The following is a 21,882-nucleotide window of genomic DNA, read 5'->3' as shown; positions in this document are numbered from 1 at the left end:
GAAACACGTTAGAAGGTCGCAGGGCTCTCTCCAGTAGCATAATGACCCAGTTTTCCGGAGTTCTGTTGCACTAAAGCTCGTGCTTTCGTTGCGCGCAGCTCCGACCCGGGAATGAATGTCCAGTTTTCATAGATAATTGATTTCCGTTATAACATGAATTCCGCCAAATGCTTTGTACATAATTTAAATACCTTAACCATTAAAATGAACCATTAAGAAAATAACCCTATTCTATTGAAAATTAATAATGCTTTAAAACAAGTCCAAACACGACCGGTTTATCACGGAGGATAACCAAATAACAAACCGGAAATTAACCTAAAAATCGATATGTCAATGTCAGTTAAACATAAACATATCGTGTTTGGACTTGATTTAAAATAAAAAAAAAGAAATTTGTTATTATTTATTGTTATTGTAACGTATTATTATTATTATTAATATTTTGTGTTTTTTTTAGTGTTGTAAAGCAAGAATCCAGTTCGAATCCGGCAAGTCCTTTAGAAGCAAGCAGTCCCGGTTCAATAGCACTTAAAAGTTCAGGTACACTCAATCAAACTTATAACGTATTACGGAATACAATTCGATCTGTTATAATTGGAAATTTTCTTTCACGAAAACAATGTTGTATCGTTATAGAAAGTTGGCGATTACATAGAACTCTGAGTAATACATAGACAATTTGATCGGTGTTAACCTTTCGGAATATTTCTATCACAGATAGTACATCTTACTGGCAAAATTATTGCCGTATGTACGTGGGTGTGCCTTCTGCGGTCCATTACGTAACCTCCTAAGGCAACGGCAAAACCGAGACTTTCACCGGTTCCACTTAAAAGATACCGCTCACGATTATTGCTCCGGGAAGAAACATTGCTACGAAACGAAATCGTTTTTATTTTATATACTGGTTATTACACCGGGCGAATTGTGGGAAACTAATTCAATTTATTTTAGTTTCAAAATCAAATTTACTAATTGATATTATTTGACTTCGAAATTGTGAATGGAGAGCTTTATTGAACTTAAAGAAGTTGATTGACTTTCATTCTTGGAGTGGGAGTTTTTAGAGACGAATCTCCTAACCTTAACTAAATCGTAAAGGTTGATGTAGTCTGAGTAAATGTTTTGGAATGAGTGTAGGTGCCAAGCCTTCTCTTGTCTTTAATATAGTTATAGAATTAATCTTATTGCTCAACAGCTGATAGAATATGTCATAATTTGTGTTGTGCTTTCCTGCAAATATGAAGTCAATATATTGGGTGTATTTGAAAATCTATTAGAGTGCAATCTACGCAACCCAACCTCTGCCAATTCAACAGAAACTCTCCGAGGGAGCGTTTGCAGACGATGTGGTTTAGATGGCAAACAGCGAAAGTTATCTTGTAAAAAATTTGGAAAATTAGAATAAAACATCAGCAGAATATGGGATAAAAACCAGCTAGGAGAGGAAGAGAAACAAGTTAGCATAAAAATAAAGAATATAGAGTTGGAACAAGTTAGATTATTTCAATATCTAGGAGTAGTAATACAGTGTAATGGTAAATGAAATAGGTATTGAGGAAACATTAAAAATTTACCATGCCATAAACATTAATATTTTGGCCAAAGCTAAAATATCACGGAACAGAAAAATCAACTTTTGGGGCGAGACCAGCGTGTTAACAAAACAACAAAAGAGCCATGATATACAGTTCATTCCGAATTCTATAATTTTTCAAAAATTAAATACTTAACCAAAATCAATTCTGAAGATCAAACGGTTTTTGCGCAAAATTATCCAGCACTTGTTCTATGCAAAGATGTTGATCGCTGTAGATTGACAGCATAGCCAGTCTAGTGTCGCAGTAGATGCAAGTGTAAAAAATACTTTTAGTGTAGGCTTTCTCTCACTATAAGCTTCCAATTAACGCTTGACGTTTGGTATTTATATTTTTATAATCATTGTTTAAATGTTTGTACCAGATTTTAATTTTTATGTTTCTTTTGGAATGTCAAGCAGGCATAAATCTTGCAAGGTATCGTACCTACTGTTAAGAAACAATTTGAGGTTGCGAAAACAAACCAACAAAAAAATCCGTCGTCGCTTCGATCAGGTTGAAACTTGCACACATTTTAGATGCGCATATGTACTGCATAGGTGGCTATTGTCTTTACCTTAGGTTCAGTGTAACGTGTGCGGTGATAGACGCACAAGTTCCGATCGAAACTTCCTGTCCATCCGCCCCATAGTCCAGACCTGGCTACTTCTGCTTTTCATTTGTCTGGTTTTAAGATGACGAATTTCAAGATGAAGCTTGTGCCTCGCTGGAATAATTTTCTTAACATTAGACATATGTTGAAAAATATCTAACAGTTCACGCTTTTGCTTAGTGTGTTTGATTTCTATAAATAAAATAGTCTGCCTGTAATTCACAAATGTACCTCTAATCTTCATTAAAAATTCTTTAAAACAAATCAAAATACAACGATTTTATCTAAGGAATAATACAGATTTAATACATTGATTTCAAATACATTATATTTTGTAGGGTCACGTTTGCCGTCATCAAGATATTGGAGACTAATTATGAATAAAAGAATGCGGCGAACAATTCAAAGTCCAATACATATTCATACAAGACAAGAAGATTTTAAAGTCCCGCATATCGAACATCAATCAGACACCAGCGTCATAATTCAATAGAATTAACCCAATATTCTGGCATAATTAGAAGATGTGGACAGTGACATAACTTTTTATATTTATTTGTTATGGATAGAACGTTAATATGAACGATTTTAAGAAAGTGCTAAATTTCCAGGACTTTTTGTATTGAATGTTAAAATCCGTACATTATCTTATAAACCTAAGGCCAACTTCATATCATTTAATGTAACTTCTTTAATTTAACCAAGAGATCTAGAACTGATTTTTTATTTAAAAAAGACTTTGCAGTTCCAAGAAAATTGCATTATATCAATGTATCGCAAAACTTGTTCTAGCTTGCTCTAGCGAGAGTTTTATATGAAGACTTGTAGCGACGAAGAAAGTAATAAAGATGAAGATGAAGCTTTGCTTTAAGAGTTTATCCGTTGGAAAATGGTGGTTCTCACAAAATATTATTTACTATTATTATTATGAAAAAGTTTTGGGATTCATGTTTTTGCGTGAGAAATATCAAAATAATTATAGAATAAGCACCACATTAATTAAAGACAGTTATTATAAGCATTGCGTGGTTAACGCGGTTTCTATCATCATTGTATTGGAATGTTGTAACTAAAATAATGAAAATTTCGTTGGGATCGTTTCAAAAGTACGATTTTTTGTGTAAGTTGAGATATTGAAGTAGGAAGAAGTAGATGAAGAAGAGGTGGAGGAAACGATATCTAAGATAAGGAAGAGGTTGTGGCCGTGAGGCGGGTTTATATAGAGTCGGCGTCCAGACACAATCGTTTTTCTCACGATTTATAATTACCTTAGAGCTCGCGCGCGCATTCGCGCTAATAATGCGCTTCCTAGTGAAGTTGCCGATTCGATAGCCAACAACCGCGGCGCGGCGGCGGCCAGCCACATGAGCGTCGAGATATCCTCTTTTTGCCAACTCCCTGGCAGCTCGCGGAGGGTCAACGTCCTCCTCGGTTATTCCACTCTTCTCAGAGAGACTACGAGTTTTCGATTCCTCCGAACGTTGTGTGCTGGGCGCGTTCGCTTCGCTTTGCTATTTCACCGCGGGAGGTCGAACTCTCTACGTATTTTATATACATACACTCACACACTTATTAGTTACTCGTTTCTTCTAATCTTCAAAAAATTGTTTTATAATAAATTGGTTCCTATGAAGTTTTTTAGTGTTTGGCCCTGGGTTCTTCTTCTTCTAGTCTAGTCTTTGTTGGTTCTCAAGGACATCGGAAGACAAAACGAGTTTTTCTATTACTAGTTTGCTTTAATAAGAAGCGAGCTTAACGCTATGCTGTTAAGTGTCTTATTAGCTTTTTCCTTACGCAACATTTACAAGATTACTCGGATATATTTGAGCACGAAATTTATGTTTTTATGTTTTATTATAAATTTTGAAAATAAAAGGAAATCTTTCTTTTTATTGATCGAGATGAAAAAGTCGTCTTTGGTTATGGTAAAGAATTTATCGTTCTCCTTGAAACGGTCATCCAACTTTATTATTACGTAACGAAACGATCCCAACAACCAACCAACATAAGAATTATGTTATGATGGGATCGTTTTATTTTTTTTTTATTGGTAGTTGGTGATCTTGGAGTGGCGCGATTGTTGTAAATTTTCCATTTCCGGCAACAAACCGCCCGGTTTCCGCGAAAGCCCTGGTAAAGATGAAACTTGGTCCTCATCGCCGTCGTCTTCGTCGGCTGATCGGATGGTTCCCGATGGAGAAGGAATGGAGTGAATGAACTTTAGAATGGAACCGGTTCCGTTCTCAGAGAGTTACACACGTGCACACGACCGCCTTTCTGTATGCCTCTTCTTCTTCCATCGATAGAAATCCAACGCACCCCATCGTCATATCAAATTGTACCTTTTATTCTTCTACTGGTTTTGAAAAGAATCCTTATGATAATGAGAAGTAATCGATAGTTGGTATGCTTGAGAAGAATCTTTTTGATGATAAGCTTTATTAAGAATTAAAGAGATCATAAAACGATCTAAAAAGAAGGAGTAACAAACGTCCGCACCAAGACCCGTTTTTACGTAATGGTATTTTACGGCATTTGCGGTACTTTTATGTGACGATGCGGTTTCGCTGCTGGTTGGTCGCACTTTCACCACCGTGGAGTCGGAAAGGAAGGAAGGAAAGAAGGAAGACAATAAAATCGATGTCGACCTTGACAATCAACATCAATTTTGGATTATTTTTGACAAAACCAATTAAATTTTTTCAATTGAAGTATATTAGTGTAATAGTAATGAGGTGGTGAAGCTGAAGAAGTCTCCACTTCGGAGATGTTGTTAATAATGTCTGAGTGGAGTTAGAGTGAAGGTGGTGGAGTTGGTTGTGGAGATTGTGGTAGAGCGGTCAATGAACTCGTTTCGCTGGTGCTGCCGGTAGCGTGGCCATTGCGGCCCCTCCTTCTCTTCGCCGAGAGCCGCGGCAGCAGCTCTTACCTGTTGTCCCGGTAGAGACCCGGCGGCGTTAGTATTACCGTGCCGCGTGTACTTCGGTTCCTTTTGGTTCCAAAACGCGAGTGATTAACATATATATATAAAAGACACACGTGGTGCTGGTGAATCTCTCCGAAGGAGGCGTCGCAAATAACTAAAAAATAGGATGACACGATGAAAATATTGACAACTCGTGGATAAACGAAATGGACGTGTTCAAGATTGAACAGCAGACGCAGGTTTTAGGTGGCGCTCCGTCGCCGGACAGGATTAACCCGGAGGTGACCTTCGACGCCGGTTCCGAATTCAATTTGAGCTTCTTCGACGCGACACCCGGTGAAGATAACAGTAGCACGCAGGGTTTTAGTGACCCCGGCTCTGTCGGATCGGCTTCTGCAGGTTCACCACCTCCGTTGGTACCAGGTAGCAACGGCACCAGTACTCCTTTACTTTTGACTTCGACTTCTTCTGGGACTACTTCTGCAGTTGTCGCAGCCGCTACTTCAGTTGCTTCGGCCGTTTCTATTGCACCGACCTCAACCAAACAAGGTTAGTCCTTGCATACCAAGGAAGATTACGTTTAAACACATAAAGGTCCTTATCGATGAATAAAATGAAATTTTCGGAATCGGAATTTTAAATTTTTTTTGACCAAAAATCACATTGCAAAAGGTCAAAGCTGCATCCATATTTTAGATTAGAAGATGGCAATGGCCGTGTTTCGATGTCGTTCATGAATTTTAATCGATTTCTTCTAATTTTAAATAACAAGTTTAGATTTGCAGCAATTTTTTTTTGATTTTTTTTTTGCGACATCTTTTTGTTAGTGTTTTATTTATATTCTTGTTTGCGAAGGCAACGAACTTACGAAAGACGTTTTTTAAGGATCAATTTCCGGCCGGTTTTTTATTGTAATTAATAATAACCGGTTTGTAAGATTCGCCACTTATTCTTCTTCTTCTTCTTGTTGGATTTTCTTATAATCTTTACCCAACATCTAGAAATATATTACGAAATTCCCAACTTTACAGGATGTTAATGATTTAAAAACAACCCAGAAAATTCTTATATTTTTCAATTTTTTGTATTGTTTTTTTTTTAGAAAGTCGATCCCATCACGATGTTGTATTCCGGCGCGTAGTCAAATGTACCGTTAGTTATTTGTTGTACGGGAGCCATGTGTGTGTATACTCGGCATATTAAACACGTTTTTTATTCCTCTATACTTTTTAATCACAATGTTTGCATTAGAAATAGTCATTTTTGTGTTTGTAATTTGTTTTACTTATTTTTACTTTCTCTTTCTTTCAGGTGAGGACTTACAACGTATATCAGACCTCACTGAAGATGATAAATACGGTAAATATTTTTAATAATTTTATATCTCATATAACCAAAATATTTGGTTTTGTTTCACTTTTATGAAGATATCTTAAATTAAGGAAGTTACGAGAATTTTTTGTTAATGCAAAATTAATAACTCTAATTTTTTTGGTTCACTGAACCGTTCGGAATAAAATCATTAGTTTTTATGGTATACAAAAACCAGTTTCGCTAACTATGTCTATTAAACATCTATGAGTAAATTATGAATCCATCCCGGGATAATTGCTACGCTTCTTCATACAATGAACTATTCATCCTTTGCAATAGCTTTTGATGCCTTCAACACAATGTTTATTGTATGTAGTTGAGTATGCTATCAAAATGGAGCTGTTTAGTTTAATATGATCATTTAATTCTCCATCGGGTGTAAGATTAATGAAAAATATTAGTGAAACTCAATTGGAGTTTGTTCTGAATCCTGCAAATTGAAACAGTGCGTTATGAAATTTCGTTCGATTTTATTCATCAACATGTAAATCGTTTAACTTTGACTTTATGAACTTTTATATATCGTAGAAGATCGCCGTTTTATAGGTTTTGTTTTATTTCGTACTTCAAACGCTCGCAATATCTGCACATATCAGTCTTTTTCTCGTAATAAATAAAACCCGCCCTGAAAAGATTACAAAGAGCTTCTCAAAAAATTCCTTGCATGCAACAAAGACTTCTTTTCCTTTGAGTATTTGTGAATTAAGTACCTATTTACAATTTAAATGATGATATCTTTGTCGAAGTTTTCAAATTTATATCTGACCTTGAATTTTGATTAGTTCGGTTGAAATCTTTGAAAAAAGTTTCATAGCATCATTGTCGGGTAGTTGCCAATTTTCAAGATTAAAGTCTTTAGGATAACTTTTTCAAAATTATTAAAATCATTTTTTTTATATTTATAAATGTTTTTGACAACGACAACTACAACACTACACACTTCCAGTAAACAACTTTCTGCATTGTTTGACTAAAAACGTGCTTGACTAAACTATGTCTAAGGGGTTTATCTATATTTGAAACAAAACCTGGACTTGTTTCGTTTTTTCTGGACTTACTGCGTTTTCTAAAAAAACGTGCATTGTGTGGATTAACAAGAACTTAAAAACATGGCAAGCAATTTTAGAAGGCGGATAGAAGATCCTAACAACACCCCAACACTATGATGACACTTTGGGGAAATAATAAAAAAGAAGAAAAACATACAGCTAAATTACGGGGCAGAAAGCATAAAAATAGAAATGTTGGACTTATTGCGTTTTGAAAATAACCTCCTCATATTTGCGTGAATTGAGTAGATTGCTGAGTGACATTTTTGAGAACCTTTTCACCTTTTTGGAGGTGAAGAGGTTGATTTCACTTCTTTGATTGAGCTGTCCAAACGTCAATTGGTGGATAACATTTGTAAGAAAACGAAAATATCCAGTAGAATGCCGGTTTTCTCCAAATTATGACGATTCCTTCTGAAAGTTTCTGTCATGTATAATTACCCAATAAAAGTCTTTAGCTCGATGGTGCCAAAACGGCACAAACGATATTTATTTGATTTGTTAGGAAACACAAAAAAATTCATCTCATCGTATTCTAATAGGGATTTGCGTAAACTTTAAACCAATAGGTAGCGATTGAAGTTTGTTTGCTGTAATGTCGTTTTAACTGTTAGATGCAGAATTAAAAATGCTGTTCAATAGTGTAGCTAAATAAAAAGTGACTATTTTAGCGTTTATGCCGTTTTGGCTTATCAGCGTCGATATGTAACTGTTGGGCCTAAGTCTAATGTCTGTCAACAATCAACCGCAGTTTGAGCATTCTTAGCCTTTCCATCTCGTTCCAAGATGTTGAGTCACAACATTGTGAAATCGCCTTCTAACGATCTAGAAACTAGGTAGGTTAACTCTTACTGGTGCAGTGGTACAAAAAATAAACCACCTAAATTTTCACCCAACTGACTCAATGGTCTATAACGTAGACCACCAATTCAAAATTATTTTTCTACTTTCGCAGTCGCGAATTGATATTTATTCCAGTGAAAATGATTCAGATGACAAGAAACCTTTGTCTGTACTTCAAGCAAGAATTAAAAAAAAATTAACTACAATTATCAATAAAATAACCAGCTCATCCGACACCATATTCTCTGTTTCAACTATTTTTAGGTTTTTCAGGCAAACTTGAAGAACAAATGCGTACTAGAAAATATTACAGGAGAACGATGTGCGGAGAAATAAATGCCTTTTTACGAATCAATTTACTTATGGGGATCAAGCATTGGCCAAGTTACATTAGGCCACATTAGCTCTCTTATGACGCAAAAAAGATTTGGTTGGCTATTAGGACACTTGCATATCAATCATTACTCTGCTATGCCTAATAGTGATTCGGAATATTTTGATCGTCTTTATAAAGTATGGCCGTTGTTAGATCATTTAAAAAAAGCTTTTAAGTATTGTCTTTTATCAAGTAAAGTATTAGCCTTGGACGAGTCGATGATCAAATTTAAAGGTAGAAGTTAAGAAACTTCTGCGATAAGTCGGGATGCTGTTTGAAATTCGATATTTATGTTGAAAAATCCCAGGATTAACTTATGGGACAGAGCCTAGGTTATAGGGTTGTGTACAAGTTTACTGAGGGTCTTGAACAAAAAAAACCATACAATATATTTGATAATTTTTTTAACAATGTGGAACTAAGTGAATGTGTCTAGAAAGTATTTACCTAATATTAAAATGGACAAGCAGCTACAAAGAGGTGAATTCGACTGGTACACAAATGATACAAAACAATTTGCATTAAAATGGAAAGATAAAATGTACGTACAGCTTTTATCAAATTACCACAATTCTGAAGATTGCACGAAAGGTAGTAGAAGAGAAGAACTAACACTAGACCTAGAATTAGAAACGTTCGGGTTTAGCCGTGCGTCTCTTAAGATGGCTAAACTTGAATGTTGTAGCACCAAGACAAAACCACTGCGCACTTAAAGAATATATTTTTGTTTTTGTCAAGATTATTGTTTTTTGTAGAATTTACATACTCGTATGTCCAAAATAAATCAAAACAGATATAGGATATTTTATTTTTATGCAAATGGAGCGGTGGTACAAAAAGTGGATCTTCAATTTTTTTAAAACTCTATATGCTTTAATGAAATATCATATGATTTCAACCTATATATGACAATACAAAATCGTTTACTTAAAGAATCTAAAAAAATCAAACTTTGCTCCAGTTGCGGTGTTAAACACTTACTCCAGTAAAAGTTAAGACAAGGCATTGGCTTCTACACTTCTTTGGAGTGGAAGGGAAGCGAAACCATTCTAGCTGATATTTAGACTTGATTCATCTTCAGACGCTGGTGTCTTATTAGATTAAAATGTATACAAAGTTTGAGCACAACTGAACAATTATTTCAAAAGAAAAACTCGATTAAAGTTTTTATAACTTTCTACTCCTAGATCATAAAGGGGCCTTCCATAGTCTGCAAGGTTCTTTCATATCTGTGTTATTCTCTTTGTTTGTCCTTTAAAATGCTCTACTCGGCTAATCTGAATTTCGTTTCGGCTATGCGCTATCAGTTCTGCTTGTTAGTAAATTTTTTTCTCCCAAAAAGGTGATGAGTAATCTTGGAGTAAATCCGTCGTTAAAGATTATCGCAGCCAAAGGAGTTGCAAATTTGATTGTTATCGCTGTGTAAAGTTTCGGAGTGAAATTCCAAATTAGCGAATTAAACGATTCATTATTATTTTGTGATTCTACACCCAAACAGCAGCAGCTGTCTCAGCTTTGCGGATAGTTATGATGTTGTGGAAAGCAATTTTTATGTTAGTACCCTATACAAATTGCCTTGTTAATATTTTTTATAGACTTGGAACGCCTTTGGATAGCCAAATCTCAAGTCAATTTTCTTTTTGTTTAGTTCATTTCTCTTTTTATTCCATACATTACATACCCGACAGAAACTATTCCTACTTTTTATTACGGTATCAAGCACTTTTCTTGAATATTTTCTGGATGATCCCGGAGCAGCCGTTCTGTTGAGAATATCGTGGATGTGGTTGAAGATTCTGGAGTATCGACCAGACGACTTTCTCCTTCCAAAAGGATGGAGCAACGGCGCATACTGTACGATCCACAACCGAAATTCTTAATGCTGCATTTCCATGTCGCCTTATCTCTGGTTTTGGCGATTTGCACTGGTCGGCAAGATCGCCCGATTTAATCGTTCCCGCCCTCAAAGAGAATATCCGTCAGAATGCGAGAATCTATCGCCGGAAGCTCTGTCAAGAGTGATGGAAAATGCCATAAATCGGACCCGTATGGTCATCAATTATGTATGGCCGCTTAGGCAATATCATTTTCTCAACTTAATGAAAAAAAATTTAAGACATCAAATAAACATAATTCAAAGGCAGAACCAAAACCTTTCTGCTAAAAATATTATCACGTTTATTAGTAGCTCCATATATTTATTACCTATTAAACTGTAGATGTAAGAATTTTCAATGTTTCTATTTGTTTTGTTCTCGTTGGGGAATACAAAGCATCCAATCAATTTCCAAGTGTTTTGGAGCTTATTGAGATGATACTGACAAATGTTTTACCACCGAGCCATTTTATGTCGAGTCTTATCTGATTGTAAAAGGCAATTAGGTTAAATCTGGCGAATAGGGTATATGAAGAAGTAACTGGAACTTAAACGCAATGATTTTTGCCATCGCAATCTATAAAAAAGATGAAGTCGTCCACCAAAAAGATTGATTCTATCATCTTGGAAGCAGGTGAAACTTCGTTTGTCCTCTTTAAAGTCAATTCACCGCTTTTAGTACATTGATATGACGATTCCTTTATCATTGGTATGAATTGACGCAATACTTTTTTACTGTGAACGATATGCTTCCTGCATTGTTGCATCATCAATCTTAAGCACAGTTTCCTCATACTCAAATTTTCAGTAACTATATGATATAAAACATTCTTTGCAATGCATGTTTAGTAAGTTGTACACCATTAGTTATAACTTCTTGAATTTCTCAATACTCAATATTTGATGATTATAACCGAAGCAGTAAGAACATCATCATCAACATTTACACAATTTAATGTTAACTCAAAGAACTCATCTCCTTTTCTATTTTTTTTTTTACAACAGTATAAAATTATTAATAAAAAAATGTTGATTATCATCTTTTTTAAACTCAAACATAATAATCCTATTATAACGTTGTAATCTTACAAGGTTATTTATTCAACAGTGTGAAAAAAGATTGACCAACTCAATTGAATTTACTATCGTTCGATATTTCGATACGTTTTCATTGATTATTTAAAAAATGTAAAAAGAAAAATTGTCGATAAAATTTATCTCTTCATTTCATATGTATGTATGTAGCTTTAGCGAAAAGCGAGACGGTGTAATTTCAAATATGCGGATCGCCGCGTGGTGGTTTAATTGCGATTTATGTGTCTTCGTAGCCACTCTCGAACTCGTTCGGAACCCCTACTCTCTCTTGCAAAGTGTCTGTTATTAATGGGCGAAAATAGCCAACCTATTACATTCCGATTTACAGGCTCTCGAATTTGCCACATTCCCTTTTATATACCAATAGCATTTATTACCAAGACACCAACCACCTGTTTTACTTTTGTACCCATTTATCTCAGTCTTTCCCAAATTAATACGAGAAATCACAACATCTTTTTTATAACCTCTTCTTATAGAAACGTTAAATCTTATAAGATAACCATTAACGTTCGAGCAAACTTTATTTGCTTATTTTATCTAACTATACTTTGATGCGGAAGACATCCTTTCACTTTGATCGCGTGTTTCTTTGCTAGTTGTTTATCTTCATGAATACGTTAATTAACCGGAATAAATTCCGTTATTTGTACTTAATCAGTTTTTGCTGTTTCTATCTAAAATCAACTTTATTTTTTTATAACATCGGTGAAAGTCGTTTTGAAAATGAATTTAAAATAAAAGTACTTCATTTAAATATCACTTTTTCTATTTCTTTTTTAACCATAAATATTGCTTTATATTGTTGATTTAAAACGTGATTAGAAACCTCGATGGTTCGTTGACTTTACAACGTTAAGACAAAAAAAATGAGTTTCCTGCTTGTTGCAGAATTCTTATTTCTTCCATTTCCCTTCGTTCTTATATGCAAATACATTCTTTAAGTCATAACATGTGTTTTTGGATTTAATAAATGAGATTATTATTTTTAATTTATTATAAAAATATACACATAGTGTGACTTGAAAGTAAATCCTAAGTTAAAGTTTTCGCATAAAATACTTAGTTTCAAAAGAGAATCTTTCCAACGTTCTATAATAACTAGTACTGAAGTACAATTTTAAACTGTCTATAACTGATACTACTACTTGCAAAGACTAAATACTAACATAGGACTAATTACGGCTTGCGCAAAACTCGATACTGCTAATAGAATACTAGATCTGCTGCAGAAGATTAAATATTGTTGATAACGAAGTGACCTTTGCAAAAGACTATTTAAAGTTGTAACAGTCTAAATGCTGCTAACAGAATACTAGATCTGATGCAAAGGATTCCATACTGATAGCCGAAGACTACACATTGTTTGCAGAAGACTATAATTAACTTAATAGAATATTAAATCTGCTGCAGAAGATTAAATACTACTGATAAAAAAGTAGAATCTGCTTCAAATAGACTAGATACTGTTTGCAGAAGACAAGATGTTGCTGGCACAATTCCAGATATTCCTTCAGAGGAGTGTATTCTACCGGTAGATGTCTATAATATCTTAATTTGTTTCCATAAGTTTTCCGTACTAGCTAAATACAATAGCTTCAACGTTCTATTCAATGATGTTTTTTCCAGATGTCTACAAAGGGTCCACGTTTCACTGCTACAGTAGAGCATGGGTCTGATTATAGTCTTGTAGATTCGCATCTTCGTCTCTCTATTGGCGTCATTACATTTGATGATTGGAAGTATCGTGTAGTATGTTTTTCGCTATCATAATATGTCTCTTGATTTCGTTGATTTCATTGTCCCCAGAGATGTTAGTTTCCAGATATATGAAGTTATTCGCTCTTTTTATATTACAGTCCGCCACCGTTAGATCTTCTCCGATTGGCACATTTCCCCGTGATTACGCCATGACTCTCGTGCTTCCGTATGTAGTTTAGATAAGATTTCCTTGCTGACCTGTTGTGATTTCGCCATTATGTTTAGTCATTGGTGTAAGCCACCATTTGCGAGAACTTAATGAGTAGAGTCTTTTTGGTATCAACTCATGAGGTACTCAACTTCTACAGAGCGTTTGGAAGCTTGGTGTCAAGTCGTTCTGGATCTTCACCTGGCAGGTCGAGTTCGTCATTGTAAGCCTTGTCAATTGGGCGGATTTCACAGGTATTCCCAATTTCAGCATTATGTTACACAACACCGTTTTATTAATACTGTCCACATTATTTTTCAGTACCTGCTTCACTGTATATATTTGGTCCGTAATTGATCATCTGGTTCTGAGCCCACCAGCTCTTTTTATATGTAATACATAATGTTTTTATACTAACTCTGCGGCAGTGTTTCGTACGTCCAGATTTGCGAGACCATAAAATGAATTTATTTAGCAATGCAGTACTCACAGCTTTTTAGGAGTTCTGCCGATATGTCATCTATGCTCGGCGCTATGTCGTTTTTTGTTTCTTGAGGGCACCTTTCACTTCCTCTATTGATGGTAATTGTGCTTCGAACGTTGATATGTCTACTGCAGTCTTTCCTCGTGCTTCGTTGCAAAATCTTGGATTACTTCATGGACCCATTTGATTTCCAGGTCATCATACAGTTCTTGATAGGTTACACAACGATAAGCATTGGTAATTAGTGTAAGAAATTTGTTTTGACTATGTTGATGATCAATTGATTTGATGACTAAGTCCATATAAGCTTCATTATGGATTGATGACTGCCCTAGTCTTTTGAACACAGATCAAGTTGGGAATATCTACCGACTAACCAATACATTTATCTACTTTTGAATGTAATTTGCTCAACTTTTTGTCTAACATGATGCTTCTAGTGCTATCTATCATCAAGGTGAGGTTGCCGTTTATTTGCTGCGGCGAAAAGTTGACGTGGGCCGATTTCAAGCTGTTCAGCTGTATTTTCCAATACCTTTTATTTGATTTGAGTCTTTTACTTTAATAACTAACTTTAATAACTGTGTTATCAGTGCATATCCCAAGTACATACTGCAGGATAGTATTTTTCTTCTTCAAATCCATTCTCAATCTCTATGTACTTGATCTATTCTACAATGGCGATTATAAAATCAAAACAAATGTGGAATGTTGATAAGTGGTGTTTAAGACGTTTTAACAATAATCTTTGAAACTACTTGGAAATGGCAGGTATAATTGAGATAGGCGCCGATTTCTCAGGTTTTTGAAGCATAATCATCTGTGTCGTCTTAAAACATTGCGGGATACGTTTTAATCTTAAGCAGGCATTAAACAAGTATGTCAACATAATGATTGCTTTTCTTGGGAGTTCTTTTAACAATCCAGGTGATATGATTTCATCAATTCAAAGAGCTTTTTTAGGGTTAATGTTGTTATCGATTTCTAGGGCAACCTCCATTGGTGAAACTAGCTTCATAGTTATTTCTGCCTGATAAATAGGTGTTATATCCACTGTAGACTATATTGTTCGGTTGAAATGCATTAGAGGCTGGGCAAATAATTCAGCTTATTAACAATTAACTTGATGTTTTAACTTTTCGTTTGCAGCAGGGGTACTCTTCTTTGCAGCTGCTCGAATCTTAAAGATTTTGTGTTTAATTTTGTCCCAATCAGTACTTTTATTTGTAAAAGTTATTTTGTTTCGTTGCTTTTTTGATGATTGATGCACTTAGGGTTAATAAAACTACTTCATCATCTTTACCAAGCGTTATCAACCGCGAACTTCAGGCTGCGACTTTATTATTGGATTCTCCTCTAATGATGAAGTAGGCCCAAGACTACTTTTGCAAACAATTCTTGCATTGCTATTTCGTCATGTTGTGTGTTGGTTTGTCTCAGCACTTCTTGATCCCTTCTTGGAGTTTCAGTTTTTAAAAACGTTGCATTACTTTTCGAGGTATTTTATCAACATAGGTTCTTCGATGTTCTTTAATTCAGAGACATAAGTTATTTCACGAAGAATTGGAAGTATTCGTGCTTTAATGCACATGCAATTAAATGACTAACTTGTTTTTACAGTGCCATATGGTCCATTAAAGCAGAATCTTGCTCTGAGTACTTCCTTTAATTGATTAACAGCAATAACCTTTAACATTTTTCTCACAATCATCCTTCGGTGTCTCATATAACATTTCTGTAGCTTTTCATAAAGCCTATTTTCTTTTTGTCTCTTTGTTTCTGGTCGACCTCTTATTCTTCTTCAAGAATTTCTATCATTTTAATCGTAATACTAAATCAAATCTTAAATTTAATGAATTTGAGCAAAACCACCAATAAACTCAATTTTATTTACAATTTCTGGTTAATTTCGTTTTTAAGAGAAATTAATTACTTGTTACCTCAACTAGTTTAATAAATCTAACAAAAACAATATTTCTATTAATTGGAATAACGGGAAGTGGGGCCACACTCCCAGTGTGGCTCAATATAATGATCATTTTTTTTGTCTTTAAATTCTACAACACTTCTTCTTAGTGTTATTTATTTTTAAATAATTTAGAGATTTCGAGAAAATAAGGTTAAACTTTATTAAAAGCTACATTTCCATATAAAAATAAATGATTAAGTAAAAGTATATGATAAATGAAGTAAAGTACAGTTTTCTTTTTCAGTATAATTTCAGTCGTGAACTTGACCTTCCATCTCGAGTTCGTTCTTTTGAACTTGAAACCGAAAGCTTGTTTGTAGGTTAAACCAGAACGAGTGCGCCATCGTTTAGCGGTTGTCGGTACTAAAATAACCATTTGCCTTTGAAGGTCGTGACACATTTTTGTAAATAAAAAAGGAAATCTTTACACGAATACACCAACGACCACGGCAAAGAATTTCATCGCCAACTTTTTCTACTTTACATTTAAACTTTTAACGGTGTTTTGAAATATTTTTAAATAAATTGAACCGATTATTTTTAAATATCCCAATAAGAAGCATTGATAAATCGTTTCGTAAATGGTCGTCGGCGACATTCCGCTGCATAAATTAGCTAACATGAAGCTACTCGTTCCGACGTAACTAAAAAATTTATTGTTCAGCGCATCTTTTAGAATTCTTTCGGCGACCACATCTGGTTCGTAAATTCCCCCTGTTCCGCTGATTATTTTTGTAGCTTCCGGTTTTGATTTTAATTCGTTAACAAATCCTGGAGTGTAAGTATCCGGAGGTAAGGCGAAAGTAACAGTTATATCATGCGGTTTTACTTCCATATCTAAAACTTCCGCTAAACCCCTCAAAGCAAATTTACTACTCGCATAAACTGAATATCCAAAAAATCCAAACAACGAAGATTGCGAACCGCATAAAACGATAATCCCTTTTTTCCTTCGTTTCATTTTAGGCACAACGGCTTGAATCGGATAAAAACTACCAAAATAATTAACATTCATTACATTCTTCGCTTCTTCAAACGGTGTGTCTTCAATAGTTCCAGCTATTGAACATCCGGCACAATTTATCAACATATAAATCGGATTTTTATTATCAATTTCGTTAAAAATCTCATTTACTTTGTCGTTGTTTGTGACATCCATTGAAATTGCTTTAAACGTTTGTGTTTCATGTAATTTCATGTTTTCAAGTTCTTTTTCTGTGTCTTCTAACCGTGTAAGATCCCTCGCTATTATTGTCACATCGGCACCTTTTCTTGCTGCCAACAGTGCTAAAGATTTTCCAATTCCACTCGATCCGCCGGTTATTACAACGTGTTTACGTTCGATTGATTTTCGGTAATTTATCCATAAATCGAGTTTCTTTATAAAAATCATTGCTAAAACGGGTAAAATCAATGTTAATGCGAAAATGAAATAACCCATTGCGGTTGGATATTTTGAAAAGAAAACTGACAATTTTATTTTATTTTTTTTTATTTTGTAACTTGATTTTTTTGAGTATCTATGGAAATGTTTTTTTGTAATAAAAATAATCTTAAGATTGAGATTCGGTGAACGAGGAGGCTATTCAATACTATCTCGTTTACCAATCCATTGTCCAGGAAATACCACATCTAGATAACGCCTAACATTTACGCCAAAATGAGGTGGAGCTCCGTTTTGTTGGAACCATATCTGATTCAAATTGGCTTCGAACAAGTTTCTCTGTGCAGGTACAATTTCATTCCCAAGTAGCATTTACATATCATCTGTTAAATTTCCTTCGATAAAGTAAGGTTCAATTAACTGGGTACCCAGTATTTCCGATCATACAACCTTTACGGTCTTTGAGTACGGTTATCAGTAGCGATTTACATCATTCCAACACCTTCCATTATGCTGATTTGCAATCCTGCATAATGTAAAAGTTGGTTTTTCAGTAAAACATATCTTATTAACGAAATTCCCATCATTTGCAATTTTTCCATCACTACCTCACTAATTGTAAGTTCTAAGTTCTACGAGCGAAGTCATCTTCTGTAAATTCTTGCATTATCTGAGTTTTGTATGGATTATATTTATGTTTATGTAATACGCACAACATTGAGAATGGCATCCATCATGTAGTACTTGTATACTTCTGCGTGAGGATAAATGTGGATCTTCGATAACGCTCTGTATTACATCTAAATTTTGTTGTCATTCTTTAAAGTATTTGGTCAACTTCTTCGGCATTCATCTTTTCCGTTTCTTGAAAAAGCTGTACAATTTTTTACACCTTTGTACAGGGTGGTCTAAATTGAACACTTTTAAAGGGAAACTCCTCTTTCTATAAGAGATAGACGAAATTGGGCACTTTTAAAGGAATACTTCTATTTCTATAAGAGATAGAGAAAAATGATATCAGTGTCGATTTTTATAAGAAACTTAATGGCGAAAACCGCATATTGATATCTCTTACGGTTTCAGAGATACTGGGTGTTTTTCAAAAAAGTGCATTTTCGAAAAGTCGTCATAACTTTTTTCTTATTGATAAATCTTCCTTTCTGTGAAAACATTTCCAAACCAACTTTTTATGTAGAATGCGATAGAAGTTAGCTTTCCCTCAAAGCAATATTTTAGTGGTTATTGACATAAAAAAGATTATTTTAAATGGAACACCCTATATATTTTTGCAAATTGGACAAGAGCATAAAATTTACTTTCCAAAAATATAGCACACTTGACATCTCGTTCAAGTCTTTTTTCAAATATACAACTTGGAAACTTTTAAGATTTTCAATTGCGTACTAGTAGGCTAGTTGGCTTTGACGGCGTTTCGATAAAACAAATGCGTTGTTTATCAGTAGCTATCTGTCAAAGTTTGATTCAAGTTGTAAGTGTTAGTGCTTATCGTTAGAGTATTACTTAGTTGTCATCAACTTTCAAAATAATGCCATATAAAAATTATGAAAAATAAATGGGACATGATAGTGTGTTTTATACAATCTGGGGAGAATGCAGAGACTGCAGGAAATTTATATCATGAACGATATCCAGAGAGGCGGCAACGTTTTAATTATATTTTTAAAAGATTGTGATATAATCTACAAACTAGCGGCCAATTGGAAAAGAAAAGATCATAAACTTATATACCGAATGAAGACGGAGAATTAGAAGAAGTAGTAGTTCTAGGCCGATTTTGATAAAATTCAGATTTAAGCCATACAGAACTAGCAAAGTCCATTACCTCAGACGAAGAGATCTTGAACGGCGCATAAATTTTTGCCAATGGCTCTAAATTGTATTTGGGCAGATGAAGCGTATGTGAGTAATGCTGGTGTACAGCACATATAAAATATTTGAACATATTTAGGCAACAAATCGAACCTGTTGTTGACGATTTACCTCTAGCGCACCTGCAAAATGTATTTTTTCAAACATGATAGTGCACCGTCTCACAATGCTGCTATTGTCACCAATTTTTTGATCGCAGCTTTTGGTGATTGTTGGTTAGGTAATCAAGGTTCTATTCGCTGGGCGTCTTGGTCACCGGACTTAACACCTATGAATTTTTTCCTTTGGGGAAGATTGAAAGATGTTGTCTATAAACAGCCAATAAATTCCCGACAGCAATAAAATTAGAAGCCGCAGTTGTGAACGTTTTTGCAACACTTAAAAAAAGATATCGACTGTGTATAACACAAACCATTTTGGGAACATTTTGAACATTTTTTATACAACAGGAGTTTACTTTTGTTGTTATTTTTGCCGATAGGGCGATAGCATTAGCATTAGCATTTTCTCGAAAAACGAGATCATGCCATGTAAGCTACTTCCTTTCTATCTCTTTTAGTTTCGGAGATAGCCTATGCGGACATCGAAATTGGGACACCTGTACAGTGTGCTAAATACTGACTTTAATAAAAAAATTAATCTTGATAAAAAATAACTTAATTTAAAAAAGAGTCTACCTAAGAAATTCTTTAATGGCTCCAGAGACCGTAATCGGTTCCTGGCCCAAATCTTCTCTCTCTTCTCCAGTTTTTAGACCCATGCATATCCCCTAGATCTCGCTCTTTGTATCCTCTTGTTAAGCAGTTGCTTCAGTATTCTTCCCTCTTAGCACGTCCTGATCATTGCATACATCTCCATTTATACAACAAAGTGAGGATATACGGCAGATATACGGATATACGGATTCTTGAAGACTAGTGACTCTGAATTCGACCTTGTTTGTATCACTGAAACTTATTTGAATAGCTCAGTTCATGATGGCGAATTATTTGGCGCTCAATACGCCGTTTTCCGTCGGGACCGTGAGTCTACACTGTCAAGCAAAAAAGATGGTGGCGGCGTTTTGATCGCTATAAGATCAACAATCGACTGTTTTAGACTTGCTGAAAGTGCGTCCGCTGAAGATCTGTGGCTTTCTGTGCAGTGCGGTGGTACTCGGTTGCTGCTTTGTTGTGTTTATCTCCCACCCGCGGACTTTGATTCGCTTAACGCATTTCTGGTAACTTTGCATCGCGTTTGCGACCACTACCCTGACCATAAGATTTAGATTTTTGGTGATTTTAATCTACCTCATATTTCATGGTATTCGTCGCAATCGCTTGGTTTATTGCCATCGAGTGCCAATGATGCTCGTTCACGATTGTTTTTAACTTCGTTTTCTTATTGTAATTTTGAGCAGTTCAACGGCGTACGTAATGCTAACGACAGAACCTTGGACCTTATTCTTAGTAACTCCTATAACATCTCTGATTTTTCTCAAAGCCTTGATCCACTTTTGCACGCGGACACCCATCATCCTGCTTTAACTTTTTCAATTAAATTTAATTTATTGCATTCCCTCCGCGAAAACTGCTCGCGTAAATATCTTTTTCACAAGGCTAACTATACAGGTATCCGTACATCACTCGCGTCTGTAGACTGGGGTGCGGCTATTAGTCACTTACCAGTTGACGAGGCGCTTGAAGTGTTTTATTCAGTTGTTCGCGGAGCAGTTGATGAATTTATTCCTCACAAAATTACTTTTAAATGCAGATTTCCTAACTGGTATTCCCTGCCAACGATCAAGGCCATTAAGGAAAAATTAAAATTTCACAAAAAATGGAAGACTACAGGTAATCGCCTTCACTATGAAACCTTTCGTCTGCTCCGTACTCGGTCTAAAACTTTAATTGCAGCTGATTATAAGCTATACTTAGAGGCTACACAGACTAGCTTGTCCGATAATCCTAACAGTCTGTGGTCTTTTATTAAATCGAGGAAAAAAGGCAGCATGAGTATTCCCAGTAAGATGTCGTATGGTGATCGAGTGGTTGAGGGTGGGGAGGAAATTTGCAAACTGTTTGTTGACTATTTTAGTTCTGTCTGTGTTGATGGAACTTTAGTTGATATCCGCGACTGCTCTTCTTCGGAAATCGCACCTTGGTTCTCACGTGATGATATTCTACAGGCGTTGTCACTTGTGAATCCTAGAGCGGGTGCGGGTCCGGACGGCCTACCAGGCGTGCTTTTTTGTGAGTGTGCATCAGTGCTTACTGAACCACTTTTTTACATTTTCAATACTTCTCTGCGAACGGCTATTTTCCCATCCGAATGGAAAAAAGCTCTAATACTGCCCATCCATAAGGCTGGCGACCGAAATTTAGTCGTCAACTACAGACCTATTTCTATTCTGTCAATTGCCTCTAAGATCTTTGAACGTCTAGTTTACGATCTGCTTTTCTTTAAGGTCAAATCTTACATAATCCCGGAGCAACACGGCTTTTTTCGTGGCAGGTCAGTGGAGTCTAACCTAAT

At 35.2% G+C, this 21,882-nt stretch overlaps 2 protein-coding genes across 5 annotated transcripts in view; one reads left to right on the top strand and one right to left on the bottom strand.

The window, feature by feature from the left end:
- LOC111428644 (Ecdysone-induced protein 78C) overlaps positions 1 to 21,882 on the top strand; it is a 49,533-nt gene that overhangs the window by 530 nt on the left and 27,121 nt on the right. Inside the window, exons 2-3 of one of the 4 annotated variants that reach the window (XM_071201324.1) lie at positions 461 to 543; positions 6,431 to 6,478. In XM_071201324.1, the coding sequence (XP_071057425.1) occupies positions 461 to 543; positions 6,431 to 6,478 (131 nt within the window). Of the gene's footprint in view, positions 1 to 460; positions 544 to 4,917; positions 5,669 to 6,430; positions 6,479 to 21,882 lie in introns of those variants that run through there. The other 3 variants (XM_071201322.1, XM_071201325.1, XM_071201323.1) reach the window with 3 other exon arrangements.
- LOC111428643 (3-dehydrosphinganine reductase-like) lies at positions 16,230 to 17,585 on the bottom strand. The gene has a single exon (XM_071201327.1). The coding sequence runs from the start codon at positions 17,533 to 17,535 to the stop codon at positions 16,570 to 16,572; it is 966 nt and encodes a 321-aa protein (XP_071057428.1). The 5' UTR covers positions 17,536 to 17,585; the 3' UTR covers positions 16,230 to 16,569.

The sequence above is a fragment of the Onthophagus taurus genome, chromosome 1 (genome assembly GCF_036711975.1).
Source record: "Onthophagus taurus isolate NC chromosome 1, IU_Otau_3.0, whole genome shotgun sequence".
In the NCBI taxonomy this organism is placed as follows: Eukaryota; Metazoa; Arthropoda; class Insecta; order Coleoptera; family Scarabaeidae; genus Onthophagus; species Onthophagus taurus.
This window is presented reverse-complemented; position numbering and strand designations above follow the sequence as displayed.